The sequence below is a fragment of the Bubalus bubalis genome, chromosome X (assembly GCF_019923935.1).
Source record: "Bubalus bubalis isolate 160015118507 breed Murrah chromosome X, NDDB_SH_1, whole genome shotgun sequence".
Taxonomy (NCBI): domain Eukaryota; kingdom Metazoa; phylum Chordata; class Mammalia; order Artiodactyla; family Bovidae; genus Bubalus; species Bubalus bubalis.
In genome coordinates, this window is record NC_059181.1 from 34,960,783 (window position 1) to 34,986,670 (window position 25,888).

General features: G+C 39.5%; 1 protein-coding gene and 1 non-coding gene across 2 annotated transcripts; one reads left to right on the forward strand and one right to left on the reverse strand.

Annotated features, from left to right (window-relative positions):
- Positions 1-359: 359 nt before the first annotated feature.
- LOC102411437 (ubiquitin-conjugating enzyme E2 variant 1-like) lies at positions 360-1,858 on the reverse strand. Its single transcript, XM_006067001.2, has 3 exons — positions 1,790-1,858; positions 660-833; positions 360-533 (listed from the first exon to the last, which is right to left on the reverse strand). The coding sequence occupies exons 1-3, from the start codon at positions 1,856-1,858 to the stop codon at positions 360-362; spliced, it is 417 nt and encodes a 138-aa protein (XP_006067063.2).
- Positions 1,859-20,913: 19,055 nt separating this feature from the next.
- On the forward strand, positions 20,914-20,985 carry TRNAR-ACG. The gene has a single exon. It is a non-coding gene; the product is annotated as a tRNA-Arg (tRNA).
- Positions 20,986-25,888: the final 4,903 nt, after the last annotated feature.

The following is a 25,888-nucleotide window of genomic DNA, read 5'->3' on the forward strand; positions in this document are numbered from 1 at the left end:
AAAGAAACCAGGAGGGGATGGGGGAGAAGGCAGAGATCCCAGGCCATGTAATCAGCAGCAAGGCTGAGTTAGATGTGACTAGTTAGATCTAACAACTGAGTTAGATATGCCCTGCTGGTTATGACAGGAGTCAATTTAAATTTCTTGGACCCAGAAGTTCAAGGATAGTGGTTACACTTGACAGATTTATTTGTTATAGCACAACTTATACATTTCACATGGACACAAAATTAGTATCCTTTTCAGTATCTGAAAATAAACTGCCTTTGAATGGGCGCTTCCTTTCCAGTACTTTGAGGTGTCCAAGATGTATCTAGAAAATTTACTACTTGAAGAAAAAAATGAAAATTGCCTAAATCTCATGGAGGATATGAGAGGGCCTGTAGTTTTTTTTCTTTGGGGTTAACTACTATATAACACTGTCCTTCAGGCAGCTGAGGAAGTTTCATATTCTCTTTAGACGTTAGGCACCAAAGCTCTTGTAGGACACCTTTGATGCTAGATGAATTTTGCCATTTTGCTCTTGAGTCCACAACTGCATTGGAACTATTAACTCCATCTATATTAATTCTTGTTATAAATCTTACAAAGGGGCATGCTTCTAGGCATTTAGGTCCACATCCTAGTTCAAGGCTGTGTATTCAGTTTTCATAGATTGTTCTTGGGGGCCCAGTTATTACTCCTGTCCATCTTGTAAGTGTCATGTGTTGGTCAGTTTTTAGACCCCAGCTACCGCCATCTCCTAATACTTTCTGATGTTTTCTGAGTTCTAACCATTGAAAATTGTGAGAGACTTTTACCCCTGAGCCTCTGGTGGCTGCCAACTTGCATTGCTGTCACTCTTTCACTATTTTTTTCTAATTTTAGTAATTCTAATAGATATGTAGTGATATCTCAAAGTGGTTTTAATTTGCCTAATGGCTAATGATGTCAAACATCTTTCTTATGCTTCTTTGTCATTTGAATATTATCTTTGGTTAAATGTCTGTCTGTGTTTATCCCAGTTTCTCACTGAATTTTTCTTTTGTTGTTTCTGTTGATTTTAATAGTTCTTCATATGTTCTAGATACTGCCACTTTCTCATATACTTCTTTAGAATTATTTTCTCCCAGTGTTAAGCTTGCATTTCATCTTCTTCACAGTCTTTTTGCAGAGAAAAAGTTTATAATTTTAGTGAGGTCCAGTTTATTATTTTTTCCTTTTATGGATTATGCTTTGGATATCATATTTAACAATAGCTTGCCTAAACCTGATCCCAAAGAATTTCTATTATTTATTTTCTCATAAAGATTTTATAATTTTAAGTATTACATTTAAATCCTTGAACATTTTGGACTTTTTTTTTTGGATATAAGATGTGAGGTTTAGCTCAGATCTCATTACACCTCTTGAAGTATATAGCATGAGGTGGCTGTTATGTTCAGTTTCCCACTAGACTCTACTGGTATCACCCTTAAAAAAGTGGAGCAGAGCATTTACACCTCACTGCAGACAGCTGAAGTTAAGTTCAGCCAGCCCTTCCCTCTGCTGACATCTTCCCAGCAAATGCGCGACACTGATTTTTACTGCCTTGTTGATTCTGAGTGAATGTAGAAGCTCAGCAGCTCCCTGCTGGGCCCCACTGACACTACATGAGGAAAGGGAAATAGAGTGTGTGCCAGCTCCACCTCTCATCACCTCATCTACCTCATTGCTAGTGAGTAGGAGGTGAGACGCTGCTCCCCATAGTGCTCCACAGACACAGGGAAAGGACTGAAGCTTAGTGGGGACCAGCTCTGCCTCATACTACCTCATTTAGTCTCGTTTCTTTCAGGAAGATGTGGACAGTCTGTTCACTGCTGGATCCTACTGACACCATCCTGAGTGGGAGGGAGAATGATAATAACACCTGCTCTGACCGGTGGGGATGGAAGATCAGATCCCTACTCAGCTTCACCAATACTGTTCCTGAGGGGGAATCATTGGTGGACTTCCCAGGTGGCTTGGCGGTAAGGAATCTGCCTGCCAATGCAGGGGGCATGGGTTTGATCCCTGGGTGGGGAAGATCCCCTGGGGGAGGAAATGGCAACCCATCTTTTAATGTTTTATTTAATTTTTAAAAATTTTCCCAGTATTCTTGTCTGAGAAATCCCATGAACAGAGGAGCCTGGTGTGGGCTACAGTCCGTGGGGTCACAAAAAGTTGCACACAACTGAGCAACTAGACAACAAAAACAACAACAAGGGGGATATGTGCACAGCCTGCCTCTGCAGAGCAGAGTATGGATGACTAGCTCCCCTCTTAGCCCTGCCAGCTCCACTGGGCAGGGGAATCAGAGGGCTGCCGCCTCTCTGTGGTACAGGGGGGAGTTGCAGAATGAAAGATCAGCTTGTGCTTGACTCCAGTGGAACTGTGGGGAAGGGGTACAGTTTTTCCATTGTTTCATTTATTTTGGGCTGGAATAGGGTGGCTATTGCAAAAAAGGTTTCTGTTGTTAAGGTACCCATTTTCTGGGTCTCTAACTAGGGGAAACGGTTTTTTGTTTTGATTTGTTTCATTTTAATCTGTGCATTTTTGGATTGGATGCTTTTGTGGAATCCTGTTTGAGAAGTGATAAGAAAACCCAGGAAACTCACGGCCATGTTGTTCTTCAACCCCCTGCAGTTTAAACCTGCACAGAAGAGACGGCTGTGGGAAGGAACTGGCTTACTCTGGGTTGTTACTGAGGACCAATCCTTTTTCTCAGCCATGGATATTGCATTCTCTGAACCTGAGGGCCCAGCTGTGACACTTTCATTGTTTCCCATTAAATTTCTCTCTAATAAGGATTGGAAGGAGTAAGGCTTCAGTTCGGACAGTCATCCTGGTGGCTTCAAGAGGCGCTATCGACCTCTGAGGGGTTACATGGGATGACAGAAAAGGGAGCTCTGGCCTGCCTCCTTGTAGCTACATCATATCTTTAAAAAAATAAAAGAGCTGCTGGCTTCTCTTTTTGCTTCTGAATGTGGTCTTTGCCAACACTCTTCCAAGTCCAGTATGTTTTATGTTCCTTATTACTGAGCTCATATTTTTTCAAATACTTCCCTCCAGAAAGGTCCTGGCAATAAATGATTGAACTTCATAGAATTTATTTATTTATTTTGAATTTAAAAAAAATTGGCTGGGCTGGATCTGAATTGTGGCATACAGGGTCTTTGATCTTCATTGCAACACGTGGGATCTGTAGTTGCAGCATGTGAGATCTAGTTCCCTGACCAGGGATTGAACACAGGCTCCTGTATTGGGAGTATGGAGTCTTAGCCACTGGACCACCAGGGAAGTCCTTCGTAGAATTTATTCTTAACTTCTTGCCCCTCAGTTCATGTCCTCTCTGCCCACTCTTAGGATAACTCAGAGTGCCCAGTGTTTCATGACACTGCATTTTTAACATCTTTTTATGAAATAGAGAAATGTGGCAGGCTTGTAGAAATATCTGACAAGCTTTGGTGTTTAAAGCACCTATAAAAACACTTTTCAGATTCATTAATATTTTATCAATAAATAGTTAGAACTTATATGTAAATTTCTCAAATGTCTTTTAGAGAAAGTGTTAAGTTCTTGCTCTGTATCAGATATAACAGAATCATAAAAAACACAAGAAAATCAACCCAAGTCATCTAGACTTAATAGTAGAATTCAAACACCAATGCCATTTATAATGGGAAATCTGATTTTTTTTTAATTTATGAAGCAACATTATCTTTTCTAACTGTACTTGGAGATGAGGGCTCAAAAGATCACACAATCCAAACTTCATTTGGAGATGAGGAAATATACTCAGAGGACGTAAATGGCTTGTCCAAGATCACTGACCCAATTAATTCTGAATTAAGATTCGTATCTCTTAATTTTGGGACCAATATTATTTTCATTACATCAGTGGTTCTCACATTTTAGGGTACATTAGAATCACCTAGAATTGCATGTTTAAAAACAGACTGCTGGGTCCCACCCTCAGAGTTTCTGATTGAGTTTTTAGAGTATAACATGAAAATTTACATCTCATACCAGATTCCACACAGCTGCTGATGCTGCTGCTCTCAGGGACCACTCTTGAGAACAGCTGAATTGCTGCATTTTCCTCTATTTCTCTTCTATTTTACTTTAATGAACATCTTTATTTTTACCTTTATATCTTGGATAATTTTGAAAATACACAAAAGTGGACCAGAGACTATGTATAAGGAATCCTTATCAAATACCACCAACCATCCAACAGTGGCCAATCTGAAGAACTTGACATATCACTTTAATATTTAGGCACTTTCGACTGGGAAACAGATATTCTTAGATGTCAAAAAGGTCTAATAAGTATAAGTTCTTGTATTATTACTCTAGTATTTTTCAGTTTGTGGTTTTATTTAATGTAGACTGTCTTTACAACTTTAAGAAAAGATGGAGACAATGGTTTAACGGCTTCCATATTACAAGGAAGGAAAAATAAAAATGCTCACATGGTCCTCACATGATTCACCCAGGACTCATACTTAAGTCTGACTCTAGAATTTATTAATAACTTGCTGATCATCATCATTCAGTCGCTTTAATTAAAGCCAAACTCATCTGATTTAAGGCAAAGACACTATCTTAGTCCATTTTGCTGTAATAGAATGTCATAGGCTGGGTGACTGTAACATTTATTCTCACAGTTCTGGAGACTGGCAAGTTCAAGATCAAGGCTCTGGCAGATTCAGTGTCTTGTGAGCACCTACTTCTTGCCCATAAACAGCCATCTTGCTATCTCAAATGGTAGAAGGATGAGGGGTCCCTCTAGAATCTCTTTTATAAAGGTCACTAATCCCATTCATGAGGCTCTACTCTCATGACCTAATCACCTCCCAAAGGCCTTACTTCCAAATACCACCATAATGGGGATTAGGGTTTCAAAATATGAATTTGGGGAGGATGCAAACATTTAGTCTATCAGTCAGTCATTCAGTTCAGTCTCTCAGTGGTATCTGACTCTTTCTGACCCCATGGACTGCAGCACGCCAGGCTTTCCTGTCCATCACCAACTCCCAGAGCTTACTCAAACTCACGTCCATTGAGTCAGTGATGCCATCCAACCATCTCATCCTCTGTCGTCCCCTTCTCCTCCTGCCTTCAATCTTCCCCAACATCAGGGTCTTTTCCAATGAGTCAGTTCTTTGCATCATGTGGCCAAAATATTGGACCTTCATCTTCAGCATCAGTTCTTCCAATGAATATTCAGGACTGATTTCCTTTAGAATTGACTGGTTTGATCTCCTTGCAGTCCAAGGGACTCTCAAGAGTCTTCTGCAACACCACAGTTCAAAAGCATCAATTCTTTGGCACTCAGCCTTGTTTATGCTCCAGCTCTCACATCCATACATGACTACTAGAAAAACCACAGCTTTGACTAGATGGACCTTTGTGGGCAAAGTAATGTCTCTGCTTTTTAATATGCTGTCTATGTTGGTCATAGCTTTTCTTCCAAAGAGCAAGTGTCTTTTAATTTCATGGCTGCAGTCACCATCCTCAGTGATTTTGGAGCCCAAGAAAATAAAAGTCTGTCACTGTTTCCATTGTTTTCCCATCTATTTGCCATGAAGTGATGGGACCAGATGCCATGATCTTTGTTTTTTGAATGTTGAGTTTTAAGCCAGCTTTTTCACTCTCCTCTTTCACTTTCATCAGGAGGCTCTTTAGTTCTTCTTTGCTTTCTGCCATAAGGGTGGTGTCATCTGCGTATCTGAGGTTATTGATATTTCTCCCAGCAATCTTGATTCCAGCTGTGCTTCATCCCACCCAGCATTTCTCATGATGTACTCTGCATAGAAGTTAAATAAGCAGGGTGAAAATATACAGCCTTGACATACTCTTTTCCCATTCAGTCTATAGCAGGCACATAACTGCCTTTATTATATATATGTATGTAACCAGTAATGGTGGTACAGTATTAGTACTTGTGAGGAAATGGTAAGTGGTTGGTGGCCCAGGAATATTCAGACCTTCTGGTGGAGTGAAAGTGGCTGTATTTCCAGTCAAACTTCCAGTGACATTAATTGCCATAAGGATTTCAGCATCACTACCTGATGCAATGTTCATGCCAGAGTATGGAGTTCTCCCTTCATTTAGGACCTGAATCTCACTGAGTCTGTCTCTTGCTTTCAGAAATGTAGATAATCTTTGCCATTTATGTGCCTCCAACAAATTGTGAAGTTTGATGTGCTATTAAGAGCTTTTTAGATGAATATTCAAATATAGTACCGTGTGTCTCTAAATATTTCTATATATTATACATTTATGAGTAGTTCATATGCAATTATGACCCAAACATCAGAAATATAAAAGTATAAAATACCTACATGTGTCAAATAAAATGCCACTCAGCATTGGTATCTGATGAAATCTTATCCTAAACTCCAAATCCTTACACTGCTCTAACAGTTACCACCTTTTGAGATATAGCCGATTTACTTAGTGTGTACCTCTCTGTGACAAACATTATACCCCGTACTTTCTGTGATTAGCACAGAATAAAAAACAAAAAGTCAGAGAGAAGCCACCTGAGATGAAACTTGACAGTTATAGTACTTTCTTACCACTGACCTGTGGCTTTTTAAAATGTGATTCTGATTTCTTTTCATCCCGTTTGTTAATTTGGGACAATAATTAGTGGTTTTAGGACACTGTATGAGTCGACAGCAGTTTTTATCTAAGATCTGGAAGAAAAAATAAAAACATCCGCTTTATATATTTTTATATTAACAGATTTGCGTCCAGTACAGATTAATTAGCATATGAAAAGTTTCTCATCAGCGTTGCAACTGCAAATGTCAATGAGATATCATCAGAATAGTTAAAATTAAAAGAAGTGACATGCCAAGTGTTGGCAGGAGTGAAGAGTAGCTGGAATTTGTTCATATTGCTGGCTGGAAGTAAGTTGGTAAAACTGCTTTGGAAAACTGTTTTAACAGCAATTGGCAAGGCTAAAATACAAATACCCTAGGATCCAGTAATTCCATTCTTGGCCCTGTACACAAACATAAATGTGTGCGTGTGTACCAAAATGCATGAACAGAAATGATCTTCCCAGCCAGAACCTGAAAACAACACAAATTGCAACCACAGGTGAATGGATAAATACGTGTGATATATTCATACAATAGGATATAACTCAGCAGTGAAAAGAATAAACTACTGATATATGCAAATACATAGATGACACTTACATATATAGTATTGAGCAAAAGAAAGTCAAACACAAAAGAGGACAAACTGTGTAATTCCTTTTATATCAAATTCAAAAACAGCCAAAACTTTTGGGAGTATTGGCTACGAGAAGGCACAAGGGAGCTTCCTGGAGTTTTGGATATGTCCTTTACCTTGATATCAGATGCTGGTTTCATGGGTGTAAAAATTCATCAAGCTTTACCCTTAAGATCTGTTTTCTTACTAAAATATTTTCTTAAAAAATAGAAATAAAAAGATAATCCAAAATTGTCAAAATGTCCAATTGAATTAACGCTTCCAGCCAGGCTCATTTCAAAGTATAAAAACTTGTTCCCAGAGAATTAAAGCTTTTTGGAGGCATCAGGTTATATGTCTTGAGCTTATTTGTGGGTAGTATATTTTCAGTGCTCTGCTCAGGAACCAACAATGCTTAAAGGTACATTTAGTATCATCTCTTTTTATTGTACAGTGCCACATGGAAGCAGCAATATCTCATATCCCACATTTTGAGTTGAATACTCAGTCATATAACTCATAATTTTCTACTCATAAATATACAATTAAGCAACTTAACAGCCATCACAACTTACACAACTCCTGAAAAGCAGTCATTTAAGTTACTACTGGATTTATCCAATATTGGAAAGTTTTTGCTGAACAAAATAGGCATCATTTTTTCCCTGAGATTTTTGGGAAACTATCTATACATATCTTATTTCATATATTTTTGGGTTTTTTTTTTACAGATAGATGTCTTCTTTTTTTCCCCCCCACACACATACTCTGTCATTGTATGCACGCCCAGAAAAAAGATATGGCCTCGATTCTAAGTCATATTCTGAATGGGACTGTCTTCTACCTGGAATGCAATATCTTACAAAGGTACACAAAATAGGAAGTTGCTCTCAGCCTGAAGAGATTCCCACTATGAAGACATCTGCTAAGGTGTTGCGTTTGGCTTTTGCTAAAGTTTTGCACAACGCTCTGTTACCCCAGATACAAAATGACACAGGGAATTAATTTCCAGGAATGAAGCTTTGAGTCATGGGTTTTGTGTCTGGAGTGCTTTTTTGCCACTGCCTTTTTGATCTTTGAAATGGAGCAAACTCTTGTATCCTGGAATTAATTTTTACACCAGAGGACATTCTCAAATATCATTTTTCTTTTGACAGGGGTCTGTCCTTCATATTGCAGTCATGAGGTCTTACTAAATATATCATCTCTGCTAGTTAAAACAGACTATTACAAGCCAGATGCTACTCTCAGCATTGCAGTGGCTGAAACAAGGTAGAATATAAAAGATGTTTCATGTCCATGGAAGTGGTAGAGGCAGCAAATGAACTGGATTCCTTTAAGATGAATCTTTTATGGACCAGCAGATTTATTTGGAGTTACTTGGAGAGGAGTTATTTCATTAGCAACTAACTCTGATCTATGTCAGCAATAAGGCATCCTTAAGTCATTTATTTCAGTATAAGAAGTCACTGCAGAAGAAATATGATTATTGACTATCTAAGATGGAAATAAATATTGAGGCAAAACTAAGACTTTTTTTTATAGAAGTATGAATATTACACTTGATTTTCTGGTTCATTTAACCAAAGCATTTGGCTATTATACTTTTGGTGAGTAAATTTATGATCAAGAAAGATGAAACAATTTTTTTTTAAGGAACCTTAAAGCTAACACATTTTTGCAGAATTTTTAGCAGTGATTTAAGTACAAACTTAGAGCTATTATATAAGGAGTATGGGAAATGCTGGTTGCTCAACTGATTTTTGACAAAAAGGCAAAAGCAATTTAATGAAGAAAAACTTACCTTTCAACAAATGATGCTGGAGCAATTGGACATTTGGAGGCAAATATATAAAATGAACTTCAGCCTGAATCTCATATTTTTGTATAACAAAAATTAACTCGAAATAGATTACAGATTTAAATATAAAAATTGAAACTATAAAAATTTAGGAAAAGCAAAGGAGAAAATCTTTGGAAACTAAGGCTAGTCAAAGAGTTCCTAGACTTGACATAGTCAAGCACAATCCATTAAAGAAATCCAATAAGGAAAATACTAATATTAATAGTTCAGACTTCATCAAATTTATATGCTTTTGTTTTATAAAAACACTATGTTAAGTGGATGAAAACACAAGCTACAGTCTGAAACAAAATAATTGCAACCAAACCACATATCTACCACAGGATTAGTATCTACAATATGTTAAAACTCTCAAATCAGTTCAGTCGCTCAGTCGTGTCCGACTCTTTGCAGCCCTGTGGGCTGCAGCACGCCAGGCCTTCCTGTTCATCACCAACTACCAGAGCCCACTCAAACTCATGTCCATCGCATGGGTAATGCCATTTAACCATCTCATTCTCTGTTGTCCTCTTCTCCTCCCGCTTCAATCTTTCCCAGCATCAGGGTCTTTTCTAATGAGTTGGTTCTTCGCATCAGGTGGCCAAAGTACTGGAGTTGCAGCTTCAACATCAGTCCTTCCAATGAACACCCAGGACTGATCTCCTTTAAGATGGACTGGCTGGATCTCCTTGCAGTCCAAGGGACTCTCAAGAGTCTTCTCCAACACCACAGTTCAAAAGCATCAATTCATCGGCACTCAGCTTTCTTTATAGTCCAACTCTTACATCCATACATGACTACTGGAAAAACCATAGCTTTGACTAGATGGACCTTTGTTGGTAAAGTAATATCTGTGCTTTTTAACATGCTGTCTAGGTTGATCATAGCTTTTCTTCCAAGGAGCAAGCATTTTTTAATTTCATGGCTGCATTCACCATCTGCAGTGATTTTGGAGCCCCAAAATATAAAGTCTGTCATTGTTTCCATTGTTTCCCCATCTATGTGCCATGAAGTGATGGGACCAGATGCCATGATCTCCGTTTTTTGAATGTTGATTTTTAAGCCAGCTTTTTTACTCTCCTCTTACACTTTCATCAAGAGGCTTTTTAATTCTTCTTTGCTTTCTGCCATAAGGGTGGTGTCATCTGCATATCTGAGGTTATTGATATTTCTTCTGGCAGTCTTGAATCCAGCTTGTGCTTCATCCAGCCCAGCATGATATATTCTGCATATAAGTTAAATAAGCAGGGTGCTAATATACAGCCTTGACGTACTCCTTTCCCAATTTGGAACCAGTCTGTTGTTTAATGTCCAGTTCTAACTGTTACTTCTTGACCTGCATACAGATTTCTCAGGAGGCAGGTCAGGTGGTCTGGTATTCTCTTCTCTTTCAGAATTTTCCACAGTTTGTGGTGATGCACACAGTCAAAGGCTTTGACATAGTCAATAAAGCAAAAGTAGATGTTTTTCTGGAACTCTCTTGCTTTTTCAATGATCCAATGAATGTTGGCAATTTGATCTCTGGTTCCTCTGTCTTTTCTAAATCCAGCTTGATCATCTGGAAGTTCATAGTTCACATACTGTTGAAGCCTGGCTTGGAGACTTTTGAGCATTACTTTGCTAGTGTGTGAGATGAATGCAGTGCAGTAGTTTGAGCATTCTTTGGAATTGCCTTTCTTTTGGATTGGAATGAAAACTGACCTTTTCCAGTCCTGAGGCCACTACTGAGTTTTCCAGATTTGCTGGCATATTGAGTGTAGCACTTTCACAGCATCATCTTTCAGGATTTGAAATAGCTAAACTGGAATTCCATCACCTCCACTAGCTTTTTCATAGTGATGCTTCCTAAGGCCCTCTTGACTTTGCATTCCAGGATGTCTGGCTCTAGGTGAGTGATCACACCACCTCAAAACTCAACAGTAAAACAGCAACCAAAAAAAAAAAAATCTGACTGGAAAATATTAAAAAGATACAAAGAGGCACTTCATGAAGAGGATATATAGTGGGGAAACAAACATGAAAATACGTTCATCATTAGATGTTATAACTGCTGTTGCTGCTGCTGCATCACTTCAGTCGTGTCCGACTCTGTGCGACCCCATAGACGGCAGCCCACCAGGCTCCCCTGTCCCTGGGATTCTCCAGGCAAGAACACTGGAGTGGGTTGCCATTTCCTTCTCTTAGTGCATTTCTTTCATGCACTAAGTGCATGAAAGTGAAAAGTGAAAGTGAAGTCGCTCAGTCGTGTCCGACTCTTAGCGACCCCATGGACTGCAGCCTACCAGGATCCTCCGTCCATGGGAGTTTCCAGGCAAGAGTACTGGAGTGGGGTGCCATTGCCACAATGAGATACCATCATGCCTCTATGAGAATAGTTCCAAATAAAAATAATGGCACCAAAATTTCTAGAGAGGCTGTGGAGAAACCTAATCACACACACATTGCTGGAGAAAATATAAAATGGCACAGCCATTCTGGAATCAATTTGGCAGTTTGTAATAAAACTAAATATACAACTGCTCTACAATGCAGCATTGGCACTGTTGCTATTCATCCCAGAGAAGTGAAAATTTTTGTTCACACAAAAACCTGTACATGAAAGTTCATAGTAGCTTTATTTATAATAGTCAAAATTGCAAACAACTCAGATGTTCTTCAAGAGGAGAATGGTTATGCAAATCATGGCACACCCCTACCATGGACTACTACTCATCAATAAAAAAGGAACAAACAATGCAGTAGTCTGGATGAATCTCCAGAGCACTGTTCTGAGTGAAAAAAGCCAATAGTCAAAGATCACATGCTATATGATTCCATTTATGTAATATTCTTGAAAAGATCTAATTGTAGAAATGATGACTAGAGTAGTGGTTGTCAAGTTTAAAGAGATGATGAGTGAGAATGAGGTAAGCTTGTCCATTAAAAAGCAATAAGAAAGAAAAATCTTTGTAGTGATGGAATTGGCCTGTATCAATTTCAATATCCTAATTATAGTATTGTACTATAATTTTGTAAGATGTTAATATTGGGGAAACTAAGCAAAAGTTATATGTAATCTTCTTCATTTTTCCCACTACATGTGAACCTACAATTTCCTTAAAATCTTTTTTAAAGTTTATGTAAAAAATTATAGTGTGTTCGTGTTTGTAATTGTAACAGAGATTGTGTTCAGAGATATTATGAATGAGTAATACTGAGATTCTCTTGGACAAAGACCATGAATGTCCACTATGTTCACTAAGAAGCATTTCTCTCAGATATATATATATATATAAAAAGTAATACTACATAGGCATTTCTTCTCTCTATATCTGGTTATATACTTGACCACCTCACCCCAGCTTGTTCTGACCTTGATGTGGTAAAAAGTGAAGGCCATGAATCTATTGCAGAAAAGAGAGTGGGGCACAGGAAGATGGTCACATCCCAGGTCACGTCCGAGTCCCTGAGATGGCTGCAGAGTGTGGGTTCTTAGCTTCGTGCAGGAAAGAATTCAAGAGCAAGCCATAGTGAAGAGAAAGAAGGTCTATTCAGGGAAGAAACACACTCCGTAGACAGAGTGTGGGCCATCTTGGAAGGCAAGAGAGGCCCCAGGGTATGGGGTTGTCAGTTTTTATAAGGGTGAGTTATTTCATAGGCTAATGAGTGGAACAAGTATTCCAGCTATTTTGGAGAAGGGAATGGGGATTTCCAGGAAGGAACCACTACCTACTTTTGACCTTTATGGTTGTGGTACCTGGCTCTTGGATCTAGTTGGTTCTAATCAGTTTATGTCATGTCCTCGGGCTATGCCATTCTCTTCAAGGTTGTTCATTGCCCTCTTCCCTTCCTATCTCAAACATTACATATCCATTATCCATGTAATAATATTCTTGTGCTGCTGCTTTAAACTGATTCAGAAGCAAGTCCATCTGGTATACTTATTCAGGATAAATAATTATTGCCTGAAGTTTTAAATGTAAAGGAGAGATATATCAGAAAGATCCAGGTATAACACATGGAACCTAAGTATGCAATACAGACAGACCTCCCTAGTGATACAAACAAGCTATTGGAATGGTATTAGTAAGTGAGTCACATCATAGCAGCTCCAGTTTGTTAGTTCTTTATGTCTCTGTCCGAAGTTGGGCTTTATTGATGTTTTTCATCATTTATTGATGCATACCTTACTGTCTGGTAACTCCCAAATTTACCTAACTTAATCAGTTCAGTTCAGTCTCTCAGTCATTTCTGACTCTTTGCGACCCCATGAATTGCAGCATGCCAGGCCTCCCTGTCCATCACCAACTCCCAGAGTTCACCCAAACTCATGTGCATCGAGTCGGTGATGCCATCCAGCCATCTCATCCTCTGTCGTCCCCTTCTCCTCCTGCCCCCAATCCCTCTCAGCATCAGGGTCTTTTCCAATGAGTCAGCTCTTTGCATGAAGTGGCCAAAGTATTAGAGTTTCAGCCTAACTGAATAGTTGATACCAAAATAGATTCTCCCATCACAACCCCAAATTCCTAGGAAACAATCTGATGGTTTTTCCCAAAGTCAGTTCTCTGCTCTTTATCCAATTAACTGGAGTCCTGCAGGAGAATGAATATGGATATTGAGAACTTAGATCTAGAGTCCAGTGACATTTACCTTTTGAAAGCTATGATGCACTACAAAAACAGATTGGTAAGGAGAGACTTACTGGCATGAATGAGGCACATATCTCTATATAAACCCTTTCTTGGAATCTGAAACATACTATTGCCTGGATAGCTTATACATGGGGTGGGGATGCCCTCATCTATGTGTTATATACATGTCAGAAGTTTCTGTGTCAGCAGTAGGGGATGAGAATCATTCATCAGCCTCTGTTAGTATCTCCCCTGTACGCCCCCAGGGCTTCCCAGGTGGTGCAGTGGTTAAGAATCTGCCTGCCAGTGCAGGAGGCAAAGGAGACAGAGGTTTGATTCCTGAATTGGGAAGATCCTCTGGAGGAGGAAATGGCAACCCACTCCAGTATTCTTGTCTGGAGAATCCCATGGACAGAGGAGCCTCGCAGGTTACAATCCATAGGGCTGCAAAGAGTCCAACACAACTGAGCACATTGCCTGTACTCCCTCAACAGTCAACGTCCCGTACTTGACAGCCCTGCCGCACTGCAGACTTCTACCTAAAGGGCTTTCTTTCACACAACTGTAAGTTCCTGCACCTAGAAAGTTAATGCTACTAGGGAACAGCCCTAAGCAATGACAGTGAGAACTAGAGGATAAATATCACACTAATTGCTAACCTATCTAAGCATTAAAATTCAGCCTTACCCACAGTCACATTAGATTATTATCTAGTGTTTTACTTCAGGTTAATTAATGAAGAGCTTTTTATAATAGAGAACAAAGGTCTCCCTGTAGATGTAATTTCAAATAGGGCCCTCAGTTTAAAAACTCTACATATCACAATATTTTAAGTCTCCACAACAGAGTTTTACTCAGGAACATGTTAGTTTAATAGCAAAGATTCAGCAATTTGATATTCAGTGAGGATATGTTAACCCTGGCAGAAAAGGGCATAGTAAATTACTTAACTAATCCTGAAATGTGGAGATCAAGTCTCTTCTCAGTGATAGCTGATAAAGAGGAAACAATCCCAATATCCTTAACCAGTTGATGGAGTTGGAAATTTTTACACAACTCTTTAAATGTTAAGCATCTCCTGAAACAGAGCAAAAATTAATTTAGTGACTGATTATCATCTATAGGTGTAAAATTTTAGAAACCTCATAGCCATTTTCATTTGAAAGTGGTTGGATTTCCTTTATCAATTAATTTGGCAAAACTCTAATAGAATGTGTAGTTAAAAATTAACCCAGAAACACTGGTACACATTCTGTCATTGACGGATCCCCCTTTGCACTACAGTATTGTCAAAGATTTAAGAAAAAAAAAAAAGAACCTTAGATAAGATAAACATCTTCATAGGCCAGAGGCAAAACAGAAAGCTGGAATTGTACATGAGGCTGAAGATCCAAATTCCAAAGCAAGTGGTGGGAGGTATAAGTTCACCTCCTTTGGGAGTAGAAGGACTAGAGGTCTTGCTTTTGAAATGGAAAAACAGAGTCAGCTTCACTGCATAAATCCAGGGGCTATCACTCATAAAGGTAAGGTGAAAAGAAATACTGACAACTGCTGCCTGGGGCTACAACTTACACAGAGCTGCCAGGCGATGTAACCCTGAGGATATGGACATGACCTCAGGACGGAGCTGCCTGGGGCTCACTAACCATTTCAGTATATTCTTCATACCCCTACTAGGGAGGAGCCCCAAGCCTTCATTATGAAAGCTGTTTCTCAACTAATGCCCCAGGACATTCATGGAAGTAGCCTCACAGCTTCCTGCCAGAGAGGAAGCAACCTAGAGAGAGAAAAAAGAGAGAAAGGAAAAAAAAAAAGTTTCCTTTAGAAAAAAAAAAAAAGTTTTCCTTGCCTGTGATCTGAAACTCTAAAATGCTTGTAGAATTCTAATGTTAAGACAGAGCCAAAAAAAAATAAACCTTGGAACAGGAGTTATTTTCTGATGATATACATATGTTATGAAATAGTTGTGTGTGTGTATGTGTGTGTGTGTTAGTCACTCAGTCGTGTCTGACTCTTTGTGATCTCTTGGACTCCTCTATCCAGGCCAGGCTCTGCCGGGCACCTCTGTCCATGGGATTCTGCAGGCAAGAATACTGGAGTGGGTTGCCATTTCCTTCTCTATGGAATCTTCCCAACCCAAGGATAGAACCTGGGTCTCCTGCATTGTAGGCAGATTCTTTAACGTGTGAGCTATAAGGGAAGCCCATGAAATAGTTAGATAAATGTTTGAAAATAAGCATGGTTAGAATACTTAAAGGTGTGAGGACCTAACATTTATAAAAAGAACAAGAAAATACTAAACACAAAATTACATGCATAAAATAAGATGGGTAGAAAAAAGAATTCAGTTGAAATATGGAAACAAAAATATAAAAAATAGAAATAAAATTAATAGATAAGATAAACTCTAAACAGAACACCACTGAAAAGACTAATCCTGACTGATAGCACTTAACACTTCACCTACCACATAGTAAAAAAATAAAAGAGGTAAAATACATGTAAGAGCAGTTAATATTCCCACAAGATCTGTTGAGTTCTTTTACACTTAAACTTCACTAATGTCTTTGAAAACATGTCCTAGCATATAGATAATACAGGTACTGGCATGAAAAGAATATTTGATATTCGCTGAGAATTTTCTGACACTGAAGAGAGACAAAAGTATTTAAATTATCAGTGCACTTTGAGTAGCAAGCAGAATAGTAACAATAAAATAATAATAGCATAATGGATCCATAGAGAGGTACATAATAGAGCAGTTTCAAGAAATGAAGAATAAAAGAAAAAATGTAAAAGCTAGAATAAAGAAAAATCAGTTTATCTAAATGGTAAAGGCAAGTTGACAGTATATTTCTCATTAACAACAAGAGAGGACAGAAAAAAAATGGAATAATGGTTTCAAAGTGCTGAGAGAAAAAATAATTATGAACCCAGAGTTCTACACCCAACAAAATGTAATTCAAAAGTAAGGGCAAAATGAAGATCTTTTTAGAAATAGAAAGACTGAATGATGTTGCTGCAAGCAAACCTTTATAACATTGACTTTGGTTAGAAGGAACACCTAAATAAATGCCATTTTTGTCTTACTGCAAGTAAATTTCAGTAAGGTACTTACAGGGAGATTAGATAGGTCTCAAAACTTTGCCCTAGGCTCCTTGTAATGCCCTATTAACTCTTTTATTCCCAGGGGGAGAGAGGGTAGGGAGAATATTCCACATTGTCCAGTCTGTTCAGGATCTATGCCTTGCTCTGGTGGGCTTAGTGGGGACAGGGCCCCTGACTGGAGTACCCTTACCTCAGGAGCAGGATCTAGATATTTCTCATACATTTCTTCTCAGTTTCTTCTCAGTTTACAACACTGCCTCCTCTTCTCTCTGCTCACTGCTGTTTAACTGTCTGTTTTTCAGGGTGGTATTCACACCCCTTTTCTCTTTTTCAGTATTTTGTACTAATATGTGAACCTTAAAGTCACCTGGAAAACTTGTTAAAATATAGATTCTTTAATCTAGCCCCAAATATACTGAATCAGAATGGAAAGAATGAACTGCATTTTTAGCAATCAACTCAGATAATTCTGATGCATACTAGAGATTAAGAACCACCACTTTAAAACACGATTTATGTACTAAGTATTATCATGTATAATTTTGTTTTTGACTCATAACAATTTACTAATAAGTCACAAAATTTATATCAGAATCAAAGCCATGTTCTAAGATCCACCTGCTAACTGGCTGTTTCAATATAAATGTCCCATATTTACCCATCTTCTGTCCAGTTTTTTTGACGTAGTCACTGAGCTAAGAATGTGAATTACCTTAAGCTCCTTTATTCCCGCTTAACATTTGTTCCCATGTTTTCTGTCAGTCCCCAACCCATTTATCCTGAGCTCCAACCATTGCTTTACAGGTTCCTAGACATGCCAGTCTTGAGAGTTTACAGTCTGCTCTGCACATAGAAGACTCCAAATATTCTTTTTAAAAATGACGTTTTCCTTGAAGTCTTTTCTCATTCCCCAGTCGGGTCCCCACATCTGTGTTTCCACCCCAAGGTCTCAATCACAGCACTTTCCATATGATCTGGAAACTACCTGCTTATCCCTGTCTTCGATACGAGTCAGGGAGCACTTGCACAAAAGGTCTGATCAGGGCTCTTTTTTTTTTAACTTTTATTTTTTATATGTTTTAATATCTCAAGGTTCTGTACAAATCCTAGCTTGGAGCAGTACTTAATAATTGTTTTGTTTTTAAGATAGATTCTGTAATCTTGCTCATAGGTATAAACATATGAGCATGTTGATACATACTTGACCAAAGTTCTAGTCAAGGCTATGGACGAACAAAGCTAGTGGAGGTGATGGAATTCCAGTTGAACTATTCCAAATCCTGCAAGATGATGCTGTGAAAGTGCCGCACTCAATATGCCAGCAAATTTGGAAAACTCAGCAGTGGCCACAGGACTGGGAAAGGTCAGTTTTCATTCCAATCCCAAAGAAAGGCAATGCCAAAGAATGCTCAAGCTACCACACAATTGCACTCATCTCACAGGCTAGTAAAGTAATGCTCAAAATTCTCCATGCCAGGCTTCAGCAATATGTGAACCGTGAACTTCTTGATGTTCAAGCTGGTTTTAGAAAAGGCAGAGAAACTAGAGATCAAATTGCCAACATCCGCTGGATCATGGAAAAAGCAAGAGAGTTCCAGAAAAACATCTATTTCTGCTTTATTGACTATGCCAAAGCCTTGGACTGTGTGGATCACAATAAACTGTGGAAAATTCTGAAAGAGATGGGAATACCAGACCACCTGATCTGCCTCTTGAGAAATTTGTATGCAGGTCAGGAAGCAACAGTTAGAACTGGACATGGAACAACAGACTGGTTCCAAATAGGAAAAGGAGTTCATCAAGGCTGTATATTGTCACCCTGTTTATTTAACTTCTATGCAGAGTACATCATGAGAAACACTGGACTGGAAGAAACACAAGCTGGAATTAAGATTGCCTGGAGAAATATCAATAACCTCAGATATGCAGATGACACCACCCTTATGGCAGAAAGTGAAGAGGAACTAAAAAGCCTGTTGATGAAAGTGAAAGTGGAGAGTGAAAAAGTTGGCTTAAAGCTCAACATTCAGAAAACGAAGATCATGGCATCCGGTCCTACCACTTCATGGGAAATAGATGGGGAAACAGTAGAAACAGTGTCAGACTTTATTTTTCTGGGCTCCAAAATCACTACAGATGGTGACTGCAGCCATGAAATTAAAAGACGCTTACTCCTTGGAAGGAAAGTTATGACCAACCTAGATAGCATATTCAAAAGCAGAGACATTACTTTGCCAACAAAAGTCCGGCTAGTTAAGGCTATGGTTTTTCCTGTGGTCATGTATGGATGTGAGAGTGGACTGTGAAGAAGGCTGAGTGCCGAAGAATTGATGCTTTTGAACTGTGGTGTTGGAGAAGACTCCTGAGAGTCCCTTGGACTGCAAGGAGATCCAACCAGTCCATTCTGAAAGAGATCAGCCCTGGGATTTCTTTGGAAGGAATGATGCTAAAGCTGAAATTCCAGTACTTTGGCCACCTCATGCAAAGAGTTGAGTCATTGGAAAAGACTCTGATGCTGGGAGGGATTGGGGGCAGGAGGAGAAGGGGACGCCAGAGGATGAGATGGCTGGATGGCATCACTGACTCGATGGACGTGAGTCTGAGTGAACTCCGGGAGTTGGTGATGGATAGGGAGGCCTGGCGTGCTGTGATTCATGGGGTTGCAAAGAGTCGGACAGGACTGAGTGACTGATCTGATCTGATGGTTTTTCCAGTAGTCATGTATGGATGTGAGAGTTAGACTATAAAGAAAGCTGAGCGCCGAAGAATTGATGCTTTTGAACTGTGGTGTTGGAGAAGACTCTTGAGAGTCCCTTGGACTGCAAGGAGATCCAACCAGTCAGTCCTGAATATTCATTGGAAGGACTGATGCTGAAGCTGAAACTCCAATACTTTGGCCACCTGATGTGAAGAACTGACTCATTTAAAAGACCCTGATGCTGGGAAAGATTGAAGACGGGAGGAGAAGGAGACAACAGAGGATGAGATTGTTGGATGGCATCACTGACTCAACGGACATGAGTTTGAGTAAACCCCGGGAGTTGGTGATGGACAGGGAAGCCTGGTGTGCTGCCATCCATGGGGTCGCAAAGAGTCGGACATGACTGAGCAGGTGAACTGAACTGAACTAAACTGACCAAAGTTCATATAATTTACAGTCAAATTCTTAATTAGCATATGTATTTTCTTTTTAAGGATAGTGTAAGTTTCATGTGGAACTTTCAGATTCCCAGAAAATTCTTATCTCTTTTCTGCAGGAAATTCACATAGTAATGAACAAATTAGTGACCCTCAAATAAGAAACTCTAGATAAAACCTTTTATTGCCTTTGCAGATTCCCTTTTTTAGTATGAAGCTACAAACATCAACACAGTATAGTGTGTTCTTTTTCCTCTAAAGATCAGGAAGGGGTTTGTGGACCAGGGTAGACCTTTTCCTATTCACTCCCCCTACTCCCCATGTAGCTGCTCTAGTCTCTGAATTGATTTGATGTCCTGTGATTTTAAGAGCCATTGATATTCACAAGCATTGGACAAATAGTGAGAAGTATATAAAGCAACAGTTCTCTCTCCCTGAATCATTTCCTAACACCAGTGTATACTTAAAATAAAACAAAGGACTGGTCATGCTTGAAAAGTCTTTTAAGGTTTTACTGATTGCATGTTGCTCTGTAGTTTATCATGGGAACTAGGACCATAGCTATATAAAGAGAGACTTTATGTAGCTTGTCACTTTCCATATATTGGTCATATTCACAATTCTTCTTTATAAAAAATGTATTCACATTCTTCTTTATAAAGAATGTTTCTATAGGACATTTTAAAAAGTAAAACTACCGAAGGAACGTTGAAAATTCCTAATCTAGTTCAAGTCCCTTACAGTATTAAAATAATCCACAAATGATGGGTGAGCAAAGAGCATTTAACACTATGACCTCGACTGTTTATGTCTTCTTGACACCTGAGGATTAGGGTATTTCTTGCTATCTGGCCACACTGAAGACAATTTCAGATATTCAGATAAATATGAAATTTCTAAACTAGGCAAACTATGAAGCCCAAATATCCTAAAACAAATAAAGACTGAGAGTTACTTGCTATATAGTCCTGATAATGAATGACTTCCCTGGTGGCTCAGATGGTAAAGCATCTGCCTACGATGCAGGAGACCCAGGTTCGATTCATGGGTGGGGAACATCCCCTGGAGGAGGAAATGGCAACCCACTCCAGGACTCTTGCCTGGAAAATCCCATGGATGGAGGATCCTGGTGGGCTACAGTCCATGGGGTCGCAAAAAGTTGGATACAACTGAGTGACTTCCCTTCCCTAATAATGAATAGGGCTTCGGGAGATCATTTGCCAATAAATATTAAGTAGAATGTCTTGTACTTCAGGTGCCTGCCATGGAGAGACGAATCTAGAATCATCTTCCAAGTCTCAGAGAAGTTCTCAAGAAGTTTTTAAGATTGTGGTATTGATTTACTTCTCTCGCTTACTGCCAGATGCTACTTACACTGACATTGGCCAAATCTCCCCACATCAGTCATCTCAATGGACTCTTCTGGGACTCACAAATGACCCTTGCATGTTACCTTTTAGAAAACAGCAAAGAAGTAAAACATACAAAATATTTATATATAGTATTGAGAGAGTTATTTCCTAGGCAGGTTGATAAGAAGTCTAGGGGTCCCCAAGGAGAGAAGAGGGCTCTGGAATTCTCAAGGAGGAAGAAAAGACAAACTTTTTCCTTCTCTACATTCCTTAGGATTATATAACAATAATGTATCCTGCTTGAGGACAGTCTCTGGATTAAACCTTCTGGCTAATTCTTTTATCTTAAAATGTAAATTATGGGAGTAGGTCTGGCGAGGTCTTTACAACCTCCAGACATTCTTTGGATTCATTGGAGAGTATATAACTTCATTGCTAACACTAGCAAGGGGGTACTCTTTCTGCCCCCTTTTGATGCCTATGTCAGAAACTTTCTCTATCTCCTTTATACTTTAATAAAACTTTGTTACACAAAAGCTCTGAGCGATCAAGCCTCGTCTCTGGCCCCGGATTGAATTCTCCTCCAGGTGCCAAGAATCCCGGTGTCTTCATGTGATTCAACAACAACCTTTCAGTATATTGAATATATAGCAACAGTGAGTGACTGTCTATTCATCTTCTTCATGAATACCTTGAAAATCCTATGTACCCAAACCACTTTTACAATATAGACATCACAGCCAATTAACCTATCCTAATATCCTATGTTCTCCTCAATGCAACATGATTGAAAATTGATTGATCCTCTTGTGTCTGTGTAATAATCACTCCCTAGTGTATTCATGGAAGGGTTCATTAGTGTCCAATCAAAAATCAAAGACCATCATTGCTGACAAAACCAAGCAAAATTAACTGCCCCTCCAGGCCAGTGCCTTGAGAGCCAGGAAAGTCACTCAAGAGGTAGGTTCACAAGGTCTCACCAAGTTAAAAGCAAGGCTGGAGATAGCATAGAAAGAGAAAGAATTTCCCAAATTAAGGTTCTGAAGGTCATGATTTGAATGACTAAGGAGAGGATGATAAAGTCTCTTTGGGATTGATGAGGGCACTGGTGTACGTCACAGAAGTGTGGGTCCAGAGAGGATACATTTAGATTAGCAGAGATAATCATTTTCTATTTGCAGGATGGACTGCAATTTCATGGGCGAGGCCTTTGTTTCAGTTGTCTCTGGGCACCGACACCATACCCTTTGTGTCATGCTGGGCACATTATGACTGTAAAAAAAATTTTTTTTGAGTAAATGAATGCTTGCATACAGGTTATGCAGATGCCACAACTTTGTATCATCCTCAGAAATCTTTGTAGCAATGAATGATCATTTATATGTTGAGCATAGCACTATGCTTTTCCATGTCTACACTTTATCTCCAGGAGATTTTCTACTTTGCTATGGGTCTTTGCATGGTTTATAACCAATTCTTTGTCTTCAATTTATTTTCACACTCTGTTCTCCCTGGACACATATATAAATCCAGTACAAAAAGGCCTTTTAAATGAAAATGATGTCAAATACTGAGAGAATGTCCCCCCAGGAGATATCTTCTAGTCCACTGGATTAAGGCAGAATTTTGCTCTGGTTTTATCTGTCTCAATTCCCATCTTGTTTCTGTTTTTAGTCAAGGATGTTAAGGCTTCTTCATCTTTCTGTCACATGTTCCATATAGAAAACTAAATTAAATACCCACTATTAATCCTTTTCTCTCAGCAGTTTATCTATTGAAGAGCCGTTTAAGCAATCCAATAAATACTTTTAGAGTACAGGGCTAAGTACAGGTCTGACTGATGCTCTTTGACTTAATAAGCACGTTTTATACATCAGTAATTCTTAACTAGGTCTCCAATAATCATCATCTGTGCATGTGATAAGGAATTAAGATGCCTCCCTCTTCTTAATGCATCATCTCTCCTCCTAAAGAAGCATGAGTGTGTGGCGAGTAAACCATGGTATGGCATAAAGGAACATGAAAACTGGGGAGTGATGTCAGAAGGAGAAATAAAATCAACAGCCAGGTCTAATATCAAGGTGTCACTTGGAAGAGGCTATGCAGAGGACAGAATAGGTGAGGCCTGAAAGCAACAAAAGCATCAGAGAATCCCAACAAGAGGGGCTATTTGCCTTCCTTGCACATGTGAGTGTAGGAATGGCTGGGAGTTGGATGAAGGCAGTCATTCTCAGAGAATTGCTTGAAACCCTGAGGCGGAGCTGTGAACTTATTGCATATTGTGATTGTAGCCCAATGAAGGAAAAGTGGGGGCAGACAAAGAACCAAACTAGGTAGAGCATTGTCCTGAGCTGTATTATGAGGGGTGCTTTTAATAAACATATTTAAATCCATGATAATGTCTTCGAAACTGCTTTTACTGGTCCCAGATGTATGGTAGGTAGAAAAAGCACTGAACTACTAACAGGGAGACAGATTCTAGTACTACCTGTCTTACTCACTTAGGGCTTTTGTTGCAAATGTTAAATTCATGTCAAATAAAAAGACAGTCAGTGGATGCTGTGCATAAGGAACAGCAGTGGTTAATGTGGTGGATAAAAAAGATGATTAAGTTCTTATCTTCTAAGGGCTCCGAAATAAAGTGAGGGAAACATTCAGATCCCCAAGTGATAATGAGGCATAGTGTGACAAGAACTACAATGGTATAAAGCACAGAGAGAACAACTCGGAAAGAAAAGAAGTTAATTCAGATGGAAAATATCTGACATCTAAAAAAACTTTCTGCTCAAAGAATTTGAGCCGAGTTTAGAAAGATGGAACATATGTTGCTGGGCAGGTATGAGACTGACATGTACTTTAAGCAACAGCAGCTGCACCAGCTAAGGTACCTAAGCCCTGGTTTTAAGGCAGATGTGGGCTCAACTGTGTAGAGATAAGACAGTGGACGAAATGGGGGGAAATTTTATTAAATGCCTGGATTTCAAGCTGAGGAAGATAATCTACACTGTAAATGATGAGAATTCCTGCATAGGTTTGTGAATACGACCCATATAAAAAAGCAAAACAAAACTGTGAATGCATTGGAAAGTGACAAGCTACAGCAGTCTAGACATGCCATGATGTCTGACCAAGGCAGGTAGAGTGTGCCTAAGAAGAAAGGGATCATTACTCATGACACTAAAGAGGATGAACAAGATCTAGGGGGAAAAAAAGAGAAAAAGGAACTTTTTGAACCAAGTGTGCAACTTTTGAATCACCTTTGGAGGGCTTGGTTCCATCTCTAGTCTCGTGTTCCATCTAGTTCCATCTCAGGCTGGCTTGAAGAAGAGACTGAGGGGCAGGCTTCCTGCTGGAGTGCATTATGCAGTCATCAGGAAGTCCATTTAATGCTCTCATATGTTCTTACCTGCCTCTTTCTCCAACTCACCATCCCTGAGTCATGGAAGTCCCACCTCAATACCTGGGTGCTGCAGGAGTGAAATGGGTTTCTCCAGTAGTGTGCCACATAGTGGGGGAAGCTGGGCACCCTCTCACCCCCTCACCACCTCCCCCCACCCCCACCACCAGGAGAAGTCAAGGCAGGACAACTTCAGTCATGCTGAGCCACCTTGGGAGAAGAGGCTGTGTTGTCAATGTAACTCTTAACTTGTCTAATGAGTCCAAACTCTTTTTTTTTTTTTTTGCAGCAACGAAGTACTGGAATCTCTCTTCAGGAAACCAAGACTTCTACAAGGCTCTCTTGTAGTCCATAGCTCCAGATCTTGCCAGACCACAGCCAAGAGAGGCTCAAGCAGGTTCATGGTTCCTGCTGGTTCCAGTACCTGTGTCAAGGTCTGTCTGCCTATTACGCAACTGCATGGGTGAATGAGATTCCCCTACAGTCTACTCCCCTATGATTCTGGGTCTCACAGCTCCCAAGAGGCACTTTTGTTTGTGGAGGGACATCCAGTTTTAGTTGTTAAAAGCAGGGAGAGGGACAAAAAGCTGGATTTTTTTTTCATATTCTTTTTTTTTTTTAACCACCATTGATGCTGACATCACTCTGCAGTTCCTATTTAAAATTTTTTGCTGTGGCTTGACCTTGTGAAAGGATTTCAATCTAAAACATATGGGAGATGAATCCACCTGCCAGTGCAGGGAACATGGATTCAATCCCTGTTCAGGAAGATTCCACATGCAGGGATGGGCAGTTGAGCTCAGGAGCCACAACTACTAAGCCCACACTGTAGAGCCCATGCTCCACAAGAGAAGCCACCACAATGAGAAGCCTGCACGCTCCAGCAAAGAGTAGCAACTAGAGAAAGCCCTCGCACAGCCAAAAATAAAAAAATAAATCAGAAGGGAAAATCCAAACCGGAGATCTCATACATGCACCCTCAGAAGAATGGACCTTAGCTAAGAGACTAACTTCTTGAAAATATATGATTTACTGAAGGCAGACTTACCTCCTGACAGGTGAACGTACACCATGAATCTTTTGCTATCCTTAAGCCAATGAGCTTACAGCTTACTGAACTTCTTGTGTGGACTTCCTGCTTTGTGTGTTCCTTCCCCCAAATATAGCCCACCCCAAACTCTCCACAGACTGGTTTGGAACTTGGAACATT

What these genes read in the sequence shown, in the direction of transcription:
- LOC102411437 (XM_006067001.2), bottom strand. Translation starts at nt 1,858, where the DNA reads ATGGTGTCAGTAGGATCCAGCAGTGAACAGACTGTCCACATCTTCCTG. An exon ending in AAGAAACGAGACTAAATGAG is followed by an intron (nt 834 to 1,789) that starts GTAGTATGAGGC and finishes AAAGAGTGACAG; the next exon opens with CAATGCAAGTTGGCAGCCAC. An exon ending in TAATAACTGGGCCCCCAAGA is followed by an intron (nt 534 to 659) that starts ACAATCTATGAA and finishes TCCAATGCAGTT; the next exon opens with GTGGACTCAAGAGCAAAATG.